Source organism: Pteropus vampyrus, unplaced genomic scaffold, assembly GCF_000151845.1.
Source record: "Pteropus vampyrus isolate Shadow unplaced genomic scaffold, Pvam_2.0 Scaffold150, whole genome shotgun sequence".
Taxonomy (NCBI): Eukaryota; Metazoa; Chordata; class Mammalia; order Chiroptera; family Pteropodidae; genus Pteropus; species Pteropus vampyrus.
The window spans coordinates 3,652,683-3,667,256 of record NW_011888931.1 but is presented as its reverse complement, the minus strand read 5'-3'; the positions used below and the strand labels follow the sequence as shown (position 1 = coordinate 3,667,256).

At 39.0% G+C, this 14,574-nt stretch overlaps 1 protein-coding gene across 1 annotated transcript in view; it reads right to left on the bottom strand.

Annotated features, from left to right (window-relative positions):
- Positions 1–1,568: 1,568 nt before the first annotated feature.
- ARMC4 (armadillo repeat containing 4) overlaps positions 1,569–14,574 on the bottom strand; it is a 154,377-nt gene continuing 141,371 nt past the window's right edge. Inside the window, exon 18 of the mRNA XM_023536192.1 lies at positions 1,569–2,020. Coding sequence (XP_023391960.1) covers positions 1,907–2,020 — 114 coding nt within the window. The 3' untranslated portion in view covers positions 1,569–1,906. The remainder of the gene's footprint in view (positions 2,021–14,574) is intronic.

The window sequence follows — 14,574 nt, the reverse complement described above, 5'->3', positions numbered from 1 at the left end:
TAGACATTTTTCTAGTAAGATCAGAGTTTTCTGTTATGCCATGTCACACACACATAAAGCCAAAAGTTGACCTTTAAATGCAGCTTCTCCGTTATTTACTCTGAAAGTTTTACATTTCTGGTGCTTAACAATTTAAAAAAATTTCTTAGAAATTTTAAATTTCTTAGAATTTAAAAAAATTTCTTAGAATACACAGGTGAATGTTAATTTCTTTTACCTGTTTCCAAGGGCTCAGTTTCTTTTAAATTGGTACTTTTGCTTATGCATTTATTAATCATACAACCGGAAGCCCCGAGCTTCCTTCCAACAAGCATATTGTAAAGAAACCGTCTCCCCCAGACCTACCATTCATTTCTTTCTGTCACTGCTGTTTTTTGTCTGTTGCTACTCACTTTCACTCCCAAGACCCATGAATTCCAAGAATATTTTAAAATCTTAAGACAATGGTAAAGCTTCCTTTAATAATAATAATATAAAAATAATGTAATTATTCATTTTCTATAGCTGTCAAAATCTTGTATTTCTAGATGTATTTTTAACGTGGCTTTAACATTAGAAATATCTATTGTTGAAAGTTAAAAGATTTACACTATTATTTAAATTCAGCTCTTAACATTAATATCGTTTCCTTGTTCCTATTATCCTCTTTCATAACCTCCTTTGAAAAGCAGTAAAGATGAACTGGTGTTTTAAAAAACCTTAAAATTCTCAGAAACGCCTTATCTTTTTATTAGAGAATCTATCACTAGTAATTTCATCCTGTACTGGCTTTTCATTTCATCCAAATTATTTACGTTTAATTCAATTAAGTTTATGATCTTCTCCAAATTAAGACAAGCATACATAGTACTTAATATTTTTCCATAAAACCTCCCTGCCTGCTTTTTAAAGCATTAACCAGGATTGTCATTTTACGGAGCTGATGCATACAAAACTATTTTCCTGGCTAGTATTAGATGCTTGAACAGTTAGTTCCCAAACATTTCAGCACATCGAGGTTACATATGTGATTCTTTTAAGTGGCTTATAATGTTTCTATAACCTGATAAAATGCTATTAATCCTTTGTAACCACTTTTTAAAAAGTACTTTGTGTGCTGAAAACAAGTTCAAAAATTCAAAGCAATTTTATGTGAGGTAATATTATCCTGACATCAACATAAGTTCATTCTTTCAATAAAAGTGTTGGTGAATCCTGTGAGGGAAATAAAACATATCATTGTTTGTGCTTTGTAAGTCCAAAAGTAAAAAAAAACTCACACATTGCTTATGTTTTTGTGATTTGCATGATCTGGTACAGTGACAGTTATGCATTATCTTCTCAGATGTTCGATAGTATATAGGAGAAAGTTGGAATGACCTCGGGATGATCTCTCAAGTCCAGCTGCTTAAATCTAAATTCTATTTAATAACAGTTTGTGAAATCAGCACATCTCCTCAGAACTCTCCTGTGGGTTGCAAGTGATCAAACAGACAAAACCATAATGACAGGACCGTTAAATAGGTTTAACAGAAAGAGAATGCTAAAGACAGTCATTCACTGTAAAACTGCATACCGGGAAGGCCATATCTTTTATTAAAATCATCACAAATACAAAAGCATCACTGAAATATACATATGTACTGTATACTTATATTCTCAAATTCCTGGAAAATTACTTCAAATTTATTGGCTTTCCATTTCATCACATGGCATATCCCTAAAACAACATTAAATAGAACAAAAATACCCATGCAATTTTTTGAATGAACAGCATTCTCTGCCTTTTTCATCTGTGCATTTTCATTCAGACATTTGCCTGTCAAGGATTTGCTAATAAATGTTCCCTAATTTTGGCTTCCTGGCCATGGGAGTGACATGTTCCGTGTCATGTAAAATTTGGTAGCTTGTAATGTCTGTTCAAATTTCAAGTGTATCTTGCCTTTTCAGTTGCAAGAGCCAGCCTTCGGATGTTGGATATGCAACCAGCTGCAGCTTCCTGGAGATCCTGATCAGGGGACCCAACCATATCCAGTAGAAGCTGTCACACATAAATGAAGAGGAGAAGAAGGGGAATGAGGATAAAATAGTTAATCTAAAGATGTAAAGTTAAGCTTGGAAAATAATTTTAAATATTAAATATTTTTCAAAGTCACCAAAAAATAAGTACAAGAAATTTCATTTGGGAAAATACAAATATAAATTGTGTTTAATCAGATGTAGGAATTTCCCATGAAATTCTTACCTTTCTTTGGTCATCTAATTGCTGTGGATTCTGCTTTCAAGTTTCTCTTGCATTCTCTGTGGCTTTTGCACCTCCCAGGACAAGCCGACAGCATGCCATGGACTACCTGACTACGAGTGCAAGCTCTCAGATTGACTCTCTCTACATTCCAATCCACCTGATCATGTCACAACCTAATTACATCAGTCCCTTAACAGAGACTGTTATTGACTCCAAACACTAACTAACTAGAGCCCAGTCTATTAACCCGTTCTTAAAGGATTTTTGTGCTCTGACTCAGCTTACCTTTGAGCCATTCGTCTGTCTTCAAGGTCACACTTCCCCACTTCTCTTGCCTTGATTGACGCCATCCCTCTACCTGGAGTGCCCTTCCATCCCCTTTTCTAACTTTCTAAATTTTAACCATCTTTCACGTCCCAGCTAACTTTTCCACAAAGCCCTTACTGACTTCCATAGACTTAATGTCATTTCTCCATCAGAACTCACAGCATTTTATTCAAATGTTTGTTGCTACACTTAAAAATCTTCCTTTTTCACAGACATTTGATTAATGTTTTCTTTAGATTGTAAACTCTGAAACTTATAGTACCATATAGGGCCTAATACATAGTAGATGCTCAGTAAATTTTAAATAAATGAATTAGAGCTTTTAAAATCTATCAATTACGAATCTAATCAGTAGTTTCGATATTTAAAAGTTTAATTTGAATTGTATACTATCTATACAGCAGCATTCGAGTACAAATGTGGACAATGTCAGAAAATGAGGATGACTTAATAAGCAAAGAAATACTAAAATACTATGGAAATTCTGTGAAACAGCTTAAATATGGCAGGATTAGGAGTATAGCTTTTATTCTTCAGGTAATAAAGAGAAGTTACTTAAGCACTTTAATCAGGATAGTGACAAGGTCATTTGTATTTTAGAAAGATAACTTTTATGGCAACTTATAGAATATGAATGGTAGGGAGAAGAGACAGAAGGGTTTTGCAATACTTCAGGCGAGGGGTGATAAGGATTGAATAAAGCAGAAACTAGGACAGGCGTGGAAGGAATGAATTCAAGGAATATTTAGGGTCTAAACTATTCATCCAATAGCTGGAGGACAGTTGTTTATCCAAACAGAAGACAATGAAAATGGTAATCTCCTATTATACATAAACATCGATTCCAGGTGGATCAATGATTTAGAGGAAAAAAAAAGGCACGTGTAAAACATTTAGATGGGGTGAAGGGTTAAAGAAGTACAAATTAGTAGTTGATAGATGGTCATGGGGATGGGGAGCACGGCATAGGGAATGCAGTTAGCATTAATACATTGGCTAGGTGGAAAACCAGAGGAGAGAAGGAGCAATTAGGGGGATCGTTTTATAAACTATATAAATGTCTAACCAATGTACTGTGTACTTGAAACCAATTAAAATAAATAAATAAATTTATATAAAAAACATTTAGAAGGTTGGATATGAGAAAATCTCGATCAAATTGGGGTATGGAAAGAAGTCTGGCCTCGGTTCCTTGACCTCATCATCAACGGTCTTCAGCACACTTTGGCCCCCACTTCCAGGGGCACACCCCGCTCCCTATTTTTCCTCACTCTCAATAGTCCGACCTCCAAATACTTGAACCACAATTTCTTCTCCTATGGAACTTATTGATTCTCATCATGACCTCTAGTCCATTGGCCTATATACTTTTTCTTCAACCATCTCTTGCCTTCACTTTCTCCACAACCAGTTAAGATTCCGCAGTATATCTTTTCGATCATTCTTTACCAGTTTCTTAAACCTCCTGTGACATGTATCCAGGAAAACCATAACCAACTCTGTCTTTCCCTTGCAGTCACCAATAATTGAGCGCTGCTGGAGGCAATATGTATACAACAAGGCAAATGAATCCACACTATAAATCTAACCTCAACTGAATCTCATCACTACCCAAACATGACTCTCTCTAATTAGTTCACTTCCTCACTCTTTTCAATGCTATATCAAATCTTCTTTATTCTTCTCCAACCTCAAACTCTTTCTTACATCCCCCAGTCTCAGCAGATAACCTTCATAAATCTGATAGAAGCCATTAGACAGGAACAATTCTAACCCGATCTGCAAACCTACCTGCATCTGAGCACACCTTTTTCTCCTTCCATCCAGTTACAATGATGTCTCTCTTCTATCCAAGGTCCACAGCTCCACTGGTATTCTCCACCCAGTCTCCTTCTCATGAGGACATTTTACCACCACATACTCCTTCTCTTCTTACTTTATCTTTAACCTCTCCCTTCTGCTGATTTCTTCTCATTATCATTTAAAAGCATGTCTCCATGTCTTAAAAAAAAAAACACCCCCCCCAAAACCCCACCAATTTGACACATTTTTTTCCCTTCATTGTCAAATTTCTTTAAAGAGTTATCTGGATTCACTGTTTCCAGTCTTAAATTCCATTTGCTCCAGGTTGGCTTCTGCCTTCAGCAATCCAGCTGTCTCAATGGAAGTTATTGATGAAATTTTAAATGTTTTCTTTCTAAACCTGAAACCCTCGGTATTGTCTCTTATCAGTAATATATACAATCACTTAGTTGCTCAAGCCAGAAATCTCCCTGCCTCACACTACCACACTACATCCAAAGAATTATCATATTTTTTATCATTCAACTGCCTACACTTATCCAAGTCATTCACTCCCATTGACACTGTCACTTACCACCCCTTTCAAGCCTACAACAGCTTCCTACTGTCCTTGTCCCCTCTCTTGCCCCCCGATAATCAATCATTCATACTACATCCATAGCAATTTCCTAAATTGCAAAGTTCATCAACTAGGGGCAAAATTCTAGAGAAACAAAAGAGAATGAGATAATTAGTTTTCTGAGATTCAACAGAAATAAATGTTCTCTTCTGAGTAAGGGAAACAAGGCCATTTGGTGGAGCGCATGCCTTGTGAGTTTTGCATTGTTAATGTAATTGAACAAGGAGGCCATTAGATGAAATGCCTTGTTAGGCTATATAAGCAAACCAAAATCCCAACTACAGTCAATACATGTGAATCTGAGGAAATGAAATGTAAGGACAGCCACTCACCAACAGCCAACTAGGTTTTCCTGAATAGAGCAGCCATTTAAGCTACAGCCAATCAAATAATTTCCACGTTGTGTCTCTGGGTTTTCTCTATAAAAACATTCCCTCCCATTGGTGGAGAATTTTAAAGACGTTTAACAGTGCATGATTTTGCTCTCTATTTTCAAGAGAGAGTGAAACTAGGATTAAAATTACTTTTAATTGTTACTTGGGTGCCAGGCTTTTGTGTCTCTGTCTGCATTTCATGACTGAACCATGATGTAGCTTGGCTTCATACAGGTTATGCATTTGAATCACATAAACCCAGTGCCCAGAACAAAGTAAGTGCTCCATAAATGGTGTTCATTTTCATGGTTTATTTTGCCAGTTCTGAAGGCTGGTTCTGGCATTTATTGCCTGGAGCCCAGCCCCAGTTAGTTTGGGAGGAATGAGGAGTAGGAATTTTGGTTCTGAGGTCAGTCTAGCCTCTGTTATTGCTCCCTCCAGATCCCACCTCATCTCTGGTTGACCTCTGTGGGTACCAATGACCCAGGCTTCACTTGGCATCAGCTGTTGCCACTGCCGCCTCGTGCAGCTGCCTTGAGAAGCAGCCCTTGGTCTGAGGCTTGCCCCAACTGAACCTGCATTTCGCTCATACTCCCCCAGACCTGGTGGTCGTTTTGCGTTCCCCTCTCTGGTTTTCCAAGAGTGAGTTTCATTTACTCCCAAATCCTCGATGCCAGTTACATAATTCCATGTTACATAAACCAATGAACTGTGAGTGTGAAATGTACTAGTCATAGCGTTTGGCATGCTGTTGGCATCTCAGTGTTTCACAGACAGCCTGTGGCACGTTGGCTATTCCAGGAGTCAGCTAGATAAATGTTGCCAAAGGGAGCATCTACTGTGCATTCACATGCTTGATATTAGAATACAATGATGAAGCAATGCAGGACCCTTTTGATGACTCTCCTCTGTAAATGACTTTTTCTGTTACCATTCTAGTCCTGAATGCATTAAGAGGACTACTACTCTTTGGGAAATCAGTTTTGCCTAAGTTTCTTGCATTAACCACGAGGCTTCATTCCATATCCCAAAAGGTGATCGAAGAATGTTTATAGACTACAAACTTGACCAGTAGAGCCCAGCAGTCCAGTATTTTAAAGCCCTGATGTATAGGCAAGGGGGAATTTTAAAAAAATAGATAAAAAGAGAAGAGTAGGGTACAGAATGTACATGTGGTGAGCAGTGAGAGTTGCTTCCTTAAATGTACCTCGAGTGACTCATTGGCATCAGGCCCACAGGTTACATAATGTTTGCACAACGTGAAATGATTTTATTAGCTACCAAGCTTACTATGTGCCAGGCACTATGATTTATCCTTTACTGGTTAATTTATCCTGCTCTGCCCATTTTCCCTAGCCAGGAATATTTTCAATCAAGGGTATAGAATTTTTTGTGTGCCCAGGGTATGAATGGCTTGATATTTGAGAAGCACTTCCGGGATCCTCTTTGGTGATGCTGCTGTTTGAATGTATTGTTTTTCCTGAATTTCATTTTGTTGTCAATGAATGTTACTCATTGCTTTGTTACATACCCACAGGCTAGGTAGCTAATGCTTGCTTTACAAATTCAGTAAGGATGTGCTACTTTCCCAAACTACCATCTGAATAACATGTACTCTGTAATATGCAACTTGGTTTAGAATTAGGCTAAGGAATATATGCTTTTGTTTTCCTTAAGAGCTTCACAAGCAAACTAGAGCTCTCAGAAGAATGCTTTAAAACAAATATAAACATCCACACAACAGAAACTTAGTACAGAATTCTGCATTTGATGGGCAGCTAACAGAAAGTAAAGAGCAGCACATGTTTTCAAATCACTAACACACGGGGCAAGATGAAGGCGGTTTGTAATACTTTGCAATAATTACTTAAGAGGAGTACTTTTTTTTGGAAAGTGAGATGCAAATTGGGTACAAGTGATTACAGAATCGGTACACATTTTTTTTTGGTATACGCTTTTTGATCTGTAGACTTTTTCCAACTACAAAAACATGTTTAATATTATAAAGGGGAAAAACACCTCAGGTTTACCTTTTTGAAGTATTTGTTTCTTTCAAAAAACTTTTCTTTTTTAAATCCTCCCCTCCCCCAAGCGCACCCAAGGACTTTAAATTTATTGGGAGTTTCATATATACACTGAAGGAACTCTAGTCCCCTTGCTTTAAAACTTAATTGCATAGGGCACTTTAAAACATCATTCAAACACATAACTTTTTACAAGGTTGGCGTAAACGAGGACATGGGAGGGGCACAAAGCGTGGTTTGTGGATTGGGCTGACACCAATACTTCCTTCAGTGTCAAAGGCTTTGATCTTAAGGCGAATGCCCTCAGTAGCAGCTGTGACCTATGACTGACATCCTCCGAAGGTGAGACCAGGTAGCATGGGGATGGCTGTCTGCATTCGATTTTTACTTTTATATCTAATAGTTCGTGATTTTATGTAATATTTCAGTTGAATGAAAAATATGTACCAATTTGAGTGATAACAGATTTTCTTGTGGTTTGACTCGACATTGTTTGGGTGAATGCAGGCTGGAAATATGAGTTTTAATTAGAGCCGGATGAGCTCTGAAATACCTGTGTGCACAGAGAGCTTAGAGGGTTTTCCAGAAAGATCTTGCATTCCCGGAGCTGATGTGAACTGTGAAACTGTTTGCTGTTTTCCCGTTTACAAGGCCCTGTGGTGTGGCTGGAGCACTGATGCACAGCCCAGTAACAAGGAATGCACTTGAACTGTGTCTGCCCCGCGCAGTGGCTGCCTGGCTGTCCACAGCGGCTGGGCTCTGCCGCTGTGGCAGTGGGGACTCCGCGGCGGTTTCTTTCACATCCTGACTTTGAGCCTTGGTAATTCGTTTCACATGACGGCTCACCAGAGCCTTGGGCCTCAGAACACATTTTACATTTGCTGGCTGGGGCAAAGCCTTTGATCGTTTGGTCAGCGAAGTGAATTAAGGGGTTTGTCTTTTGGTGATGTCTGTCTGCCTTTCCTTGACAGGCGTGTCTGCCATGTGCACGTGATCCAAGATCCACGTTCACAGTGCTTGAAAGGGGGTCCTCCTTGTTCGATCACGCGCCCTTCTTGTGCAGATGTTTTGCTCATACTTGAGTAATTTTGTCCTCTGGTCTTTCTTCCATGTCGTCTTTTCATGAGCCTTCTACCAGAGGGCCTTTGTATCCAAAGAGACACACAGGCCCACACGGATACACAAACACACACACAGATTGGAGTTTTGGGTCTAGAACAGGGGTCCTCAATCCCCAGGCCGCGACTGGTACCAGTACGTGGCCTGTTAGGAACCGGGTCACACAGCAGGAGGTGAGTGGCGGGTGAGGGAGCAAAGCTTCATCTGTATCTGCAGCTGCTCCCCAGCACCAGCATCACCACCTCAGCTCCACCTCAGATCATCAGGCCTTAGATTCTCATAGGAGCACCGGTCCCTAGTGCCAAAAAGGTTGGGGACTGTTGGTCTAGAGTACTGAATAGTAGAAATAGAATATGTAATAATAAAGAGAGCCCCAACAACCTTCTTTTAAAGAAGGCTAGAAGTGGAGAATGATTTGATTACTGGCTGGATCAGGAGATTATGGGACTCTGCTCTGGACTCTAGAGGAAAAGGAAGCAGAAAGTCTCTGTGGGCCCCAGGCCGAAGCTCATGGTATCATTTGGATGGTTTCAAGTTGTTCTTCAATTATTGTAATTGTAAAGTTCCCAGAATGAGGCCTGGCCCACAGTAATTGCTTTCTAGTTGTTAGCCATTATTACTCCAGCAGAAAACACACTTCAGGCACTGTACACTCAACCTGATGCTAGTAACAAGTGACGAGTGCCAAAATGTGTCCAGTATTGGCTGGAGTGATTGATGCTCCCATGGAGAAGTCAGGTTGCTACTGCCATTGGGGGCTGGGAGTCATGCAGGTGAACACCTCTGTATAAGGAATGGCAAGAGGCCTCGAGAGGAAGCTCGGCAGGACCATCTCTGAGCCCCTGTCCAGTTCGGCTTCTGTGACAGGTTCTAAGAGGCCCTTCTGGAGAAACGAGTGAGCCTGGAGAGGCAGGGCTCACAGCAGTCACAGCACTGTGCACTGGGTACTGCAGGTCCTATAGAAATAGAGTAGAAGGAACAGACAGCTGTGTGTTTTCTGCTTTGCCTGTCACTATGGCTTTCCTCTGGTTCTTAGCAGTAAGTCCAAGTACATTTCTGTGGGGTAAAACGACCTAGGAAATAGAAAACGACCTAGGAAATAGTCAGGACCTCCATTAATATGTAGTGCAGATAAAACCAAGTCCAGCAGGTCTTTGAATTACATCATTTTGTTATGAGGTGGATGAGATGCCATAGCAACTTAACTCTTGTTTATATCAATTAGCCTGGTTTTGTTATGCCGATTCACTTAAAGTCGCAGAACCTATCAACACTGTTAAGGAAGGACTTCCTGTATACACGGAACAAGCAGAGAAGACTTAATTGTGACTCCTCCAAAATGTTTCTAGCACTGACCTGAATGCTGAACCTTTAACTGCCTGCTGGACATCTCCACGTGGACATAAAAACCCACCACGGATTTCACGTAGACAAAGCTGAACTGATCCTCCCGTGCAAAACCTGTCTTGCCACAGGTTCCCCATCTCAGCTAAGGTCAACTCATTTCTCCAGTTATTGGACCAAAAACTTTGCAGAAAGACTTCTTTCTCCCACAGCCCTTATCTAAGCAGTGAACAAAACCTGTTGGCTCTACCTTCATAATGTACCAAGAATCTGACCTCTTTTCATGGCTTCCATTGCTGTGATCTGAGCCACTATCATCTCTTGTCTGAATTTAATGATTAGGTCAAGTTTTTGATATGTGAGAAGATCTGGAGCTGACATAGAAGGTACAGCCTGGAGAAAATTAAATCACACAGATTGGGAATTTAGGAGAATCTTTCCTTCTTTCTAAGGAGAAAAGGCAGAGGAGTGACACGACAGCTAAGTGACCCGCTGGGAAAATAAAAGCCTCGTTCAGAATCACCATGAGACTTTTAAAGCCCTGACATATGTAATACGTGACCTGAAAATTGCTGGCATAGCTGCAATGTATGTTCCTTTCCATCACTCCAAACCTTTGATTTTTTTTTTCCACAAGGACCTTTTAAGAGTGTTCTTGGTTTGGTTTGGTTTGATTGAGTTTTCATGGGGGTAGAAATTAGTGGGAGGGCAAGAAAAACACATTGAATTCCAAATTTAGATCAGCTCCATGTAAGATAGGAGCAACATGCCTAAAAGAGCGATAGAATATATAACCTGAAGCAAATGATCAGAAGCTGGAGATGGCTGTGAGGATGTATAGACACACCCTGCTCCCCGCGTTCAGACTTTGCCTAGGGCATGGAAAGCAGTTAATGTTTTCTACACAATAAGAGGAATGGCAGCCCTCGGTAACGTCCGAGCAATGAATATATTTTTTTCGTAATGTAAATAAAATTATGACTTAAAATGGCATCTCCTATCAAAATCAAAAACAACAAAAACCAGTTTGACCCAAACAATAACCTCTCCTCTAGCCTCAGACCCTGCCCTCCTCAATCCCATCGATCTTCACCTCTGCTCCACATTAACTAGTCAACGATTCTCATGGCTACAGCTGGACCTTATTAATACCAGCAACTGTTTCATCTCTGCTTCTAATCGCCCTCTCTGAGAATTCCAGGATGTTAACCAGACTTACTGTGGTGATCACATCACTATATATATATAATCATTATGTTCTATACCTGAAACCAATACAATGTTATATGTCAGTTATAGCTCAATTAAAAAGAAGAAATAAATTCCAGGTTCTAAAGAGACAGATTGAGATCAAGAACACAGGAGGTACTTATCTTTACAGCCTCCCTGCTCTGGGCCTACACTCTATGGTTTACCAGTCAACTGCTTTACAATGACTGAGTTTCTCTCTTGTCTCTCTACCAGTCTTCTGTCATGCCAATACTGCAAACTGAAACCCCAGACCTCTACCAGGCTCCACTCTCTTTCTGCTCTTGGAAATCAGCATTTAAACACACTCAAGTCAGCTGTCTCGGAACCAAAACAAAACAAACAGACAAAAGGAAAAACCATGCAAATGTCCTTGACCTCCCTTCCCAGCTGTCGTCTCTACTTTCTAGTCTCAGCTAAACTTTTTCAGAGTGGCCTCCGTTTGCAGCCTCCATTTTCTTACCTCTTCTTCAAGGTTCTCAGGAATCACTTTGGTATGAATCCAGTGGGCACTTTTGGTTCTTGTCATCATTGCGTAACACCTGTCCCATTGGTCATGCCCTTGTGCTTAAAATAATCTCTTCTCCTGACTGCTTTAACATAGCACTGCCCTGATTTGTTTGGATATTTCCCTTTAATATTCTAATTGCTTATTTTGTGGAATCCTCTCTCTTTGACCCTCAAGATATCCTAGCATGTCCTTCATCCCTCTCAGTTTTTTCTTTTCTCTATATACCCTCAGAAATGTCATCCATCATCGTTAGTTCCTGAACATGGCCCTCAAGATACATACATCTCCACTTTGGATCTTCCGAGACGTTTGAAGACAAAATGTCCCCATGCATTCTCCTTTTCCTTCACAAGCAGACCCCTCCTATTATCCTTAAATCCAGTCGTCCATCCTAGACATTTAGCTGTCTTCTCCCTTCTCTCTTTCTCATTCTTCACATCCAAAAAGTCACCAAGTTCTATAGTTTTTACCTCCCAAATATTTCTTGCATCCACCAACTTCTCTCCATTTCCAGGGCTAATGACCTTAGCTTGAAGCCCCCATTATCTCTTTCTGAATTGTTGCCCAACTCATCTGCCATCCCCATTCCCATCTATTCTCAAACCAGAGTAACTTTGGAAAGGTGAATAGGACCAACTGACTCGCCTTCGCAAAATATGTCAATGGCTCCCCAGCGACCCAGGCATAATGTTCTAGTTCCCTGAAAGGGTTCAAGGGGGTCTTTCTCAACAGGCTTCAGTTGGTATTTCCCTTTCTGTTCATCTTTAGCTTCTATTTTTTTTCACTGAACATACATAACTTATGTGACTTAACAAGCTATAACAAGTGGACTGGCCAGAATGAAGTAAGGCCTGCAAGGAGATGAGTCATCAAAGGCCTGGGAAGAGGATCAGGAGCCGGCAGCATCACAAAGGAAGGGTGATGTTTTAAGGAAATGGTGAGGTTAGCATTATAATATGCCTTGGAGAGATTAAATAACTTGAGGACTGAAAAGAGCTCCTTGGATTTGGACTTTTGGAAATCCTAAACGTTAGTAACCTCTAGGTTAGAGGTAGAGTGATCTGTGAATTTTTTAAGGTAAAAGCCAATAGTAGCAGGCTGAAGAATCAGGAGAGGGCAGTGAGGATCTTCAGTAAATGCCACTCCTCTGATATGCTGTTGAGTGATAGGGCATTAGGAAATGAGCAAGTAGGAAAAAAGAGATTAAGATGCTATTATATGCAGAAGTTCAAGGGTATAGCCAATGTCAGAATTTCCAGCTTCTGGCGGATACAAAAAGGAATTACTAGTACAGTGGGTGGGAATAGCCAGGAGATGTTTACACTGAATGTAGCTACAAATATATTTACAGGTGTGGAACAGGAAGTTGAGGCATTTTCTACCTATAACCTCAATTTTCTTTTTAATATCGAAGGCAAGTTCATGAAAGCAATAGCCTTACTGAATACTGATATACATTTATATTTAATAATTAAACATAGAAATATTTTAAAACAATAAAAGATGTGCACTGTTTATTAGAAGACAATTACATTAATTATATAAAGAAGTTGTTCATGGAAGGATTTTGTTTTGGTTTGCAACTTTGGTCTTGGAAATGCTAAGAATTTATAAAATGTGATATAAAATTATAAAAATTAAATCTTACCAAGAGAAGAAAAGATTTTAGATAGTTTATATAAGAATAAGTCCAGGCCAAGAATTATCTAAATATGGATATATTAAAATAGATAATAATTTCCACCATTTTCCTCCATATTAGAATCGGTCTACATTTTAATGTTTTATTGTTTCCATTTATACTTATCTCTCAAAATTGGCACATTATTAGGAGGAATTCAAAACCGAAGACATGTTAATATTTAAAATACCTTATTGAATACAGAATTCATTCCCATAGGAGTAAAAATGGAAAGATATCCAGAAGAAATTGAAAAGGAAAAAAAAAAAAAAAACCTTTAGTGAAACTACTTTCCCAATTTTATTTTGATTTCTTTTCAGCTTTTAAAAGTAGATTAATATGGAAAAAATAAAGCACGAGGCTGGAGAGAAGAGACACAATTTTTCTTCTTCAGTGTCAGAGAAATAGCTTTCCCTGTTCCTACTAAATTGGAACTAAGCTCATAAGATGAAAATAAATGACTAATTTCTTGGGAAATAACCTTCAGGGAAAGATTCTTTTGGCCCAATAACTGCTTTTCTTAAACTCCGGTTGACTTAACCTCATTCTCAAGGCCTCTCTTGTCCGTCCTTTTGGTGTGCCCTGTTGGTGTCAAGTGCACCTTAAAAGTCTGTCTCGCCATTTGCTACCCATCTGGGAAATGTTTTCCTTCTCTCATATAATTTTTTGGAAGGAATAAGTCAAAATGTGATTGTGCTTTCTTAATTTCTCTTTTAAAAGCTTATGTCTAACATCCAAGATCTTTTCTACTGAAACCTAAAAAATATTACTGTAAAATTTCATAAAATGTTTCTACCTGCTCTGAAAAAAAAAAAAAAAACCCTGATAACCCCCTGAAAGATTTTTAAATAAATAACTGGATATTAATTTTAGGTTTTTTTCTTTTTGTTGAAATTATATAAAATGATGCTTCTTAAGGTCATTTGTATAAGAACTTCAAATTTTGATGAAATAAACTGAATGAATTTTAGAGCAGAATGATTCTCTTTCCACTTCTGACAAAGACCGAGTTCATTTCAAAGCTCAACTCACATGATTTTTGCCAAGTTACCTGTTCAGAAGAGCAAGGCTGGTCCAAAGTACAGTATCTAGGCCCATGATTTTTTCTTTTTATATTTTTTTCCTGCAGTGGATAACTTTTTCCTTTTCTTCCCCGAAAACAAGACCTTAACTTTTCTATGCACATATGCACAAACATACACATGTAACATAAAATGAAACATCTAAAGAGAAAGTAGGGCCCAGGGTCCCGGAACTCGACCTGTTCCTTCTTGTTTCCCACATAGACCCTTCACGATAT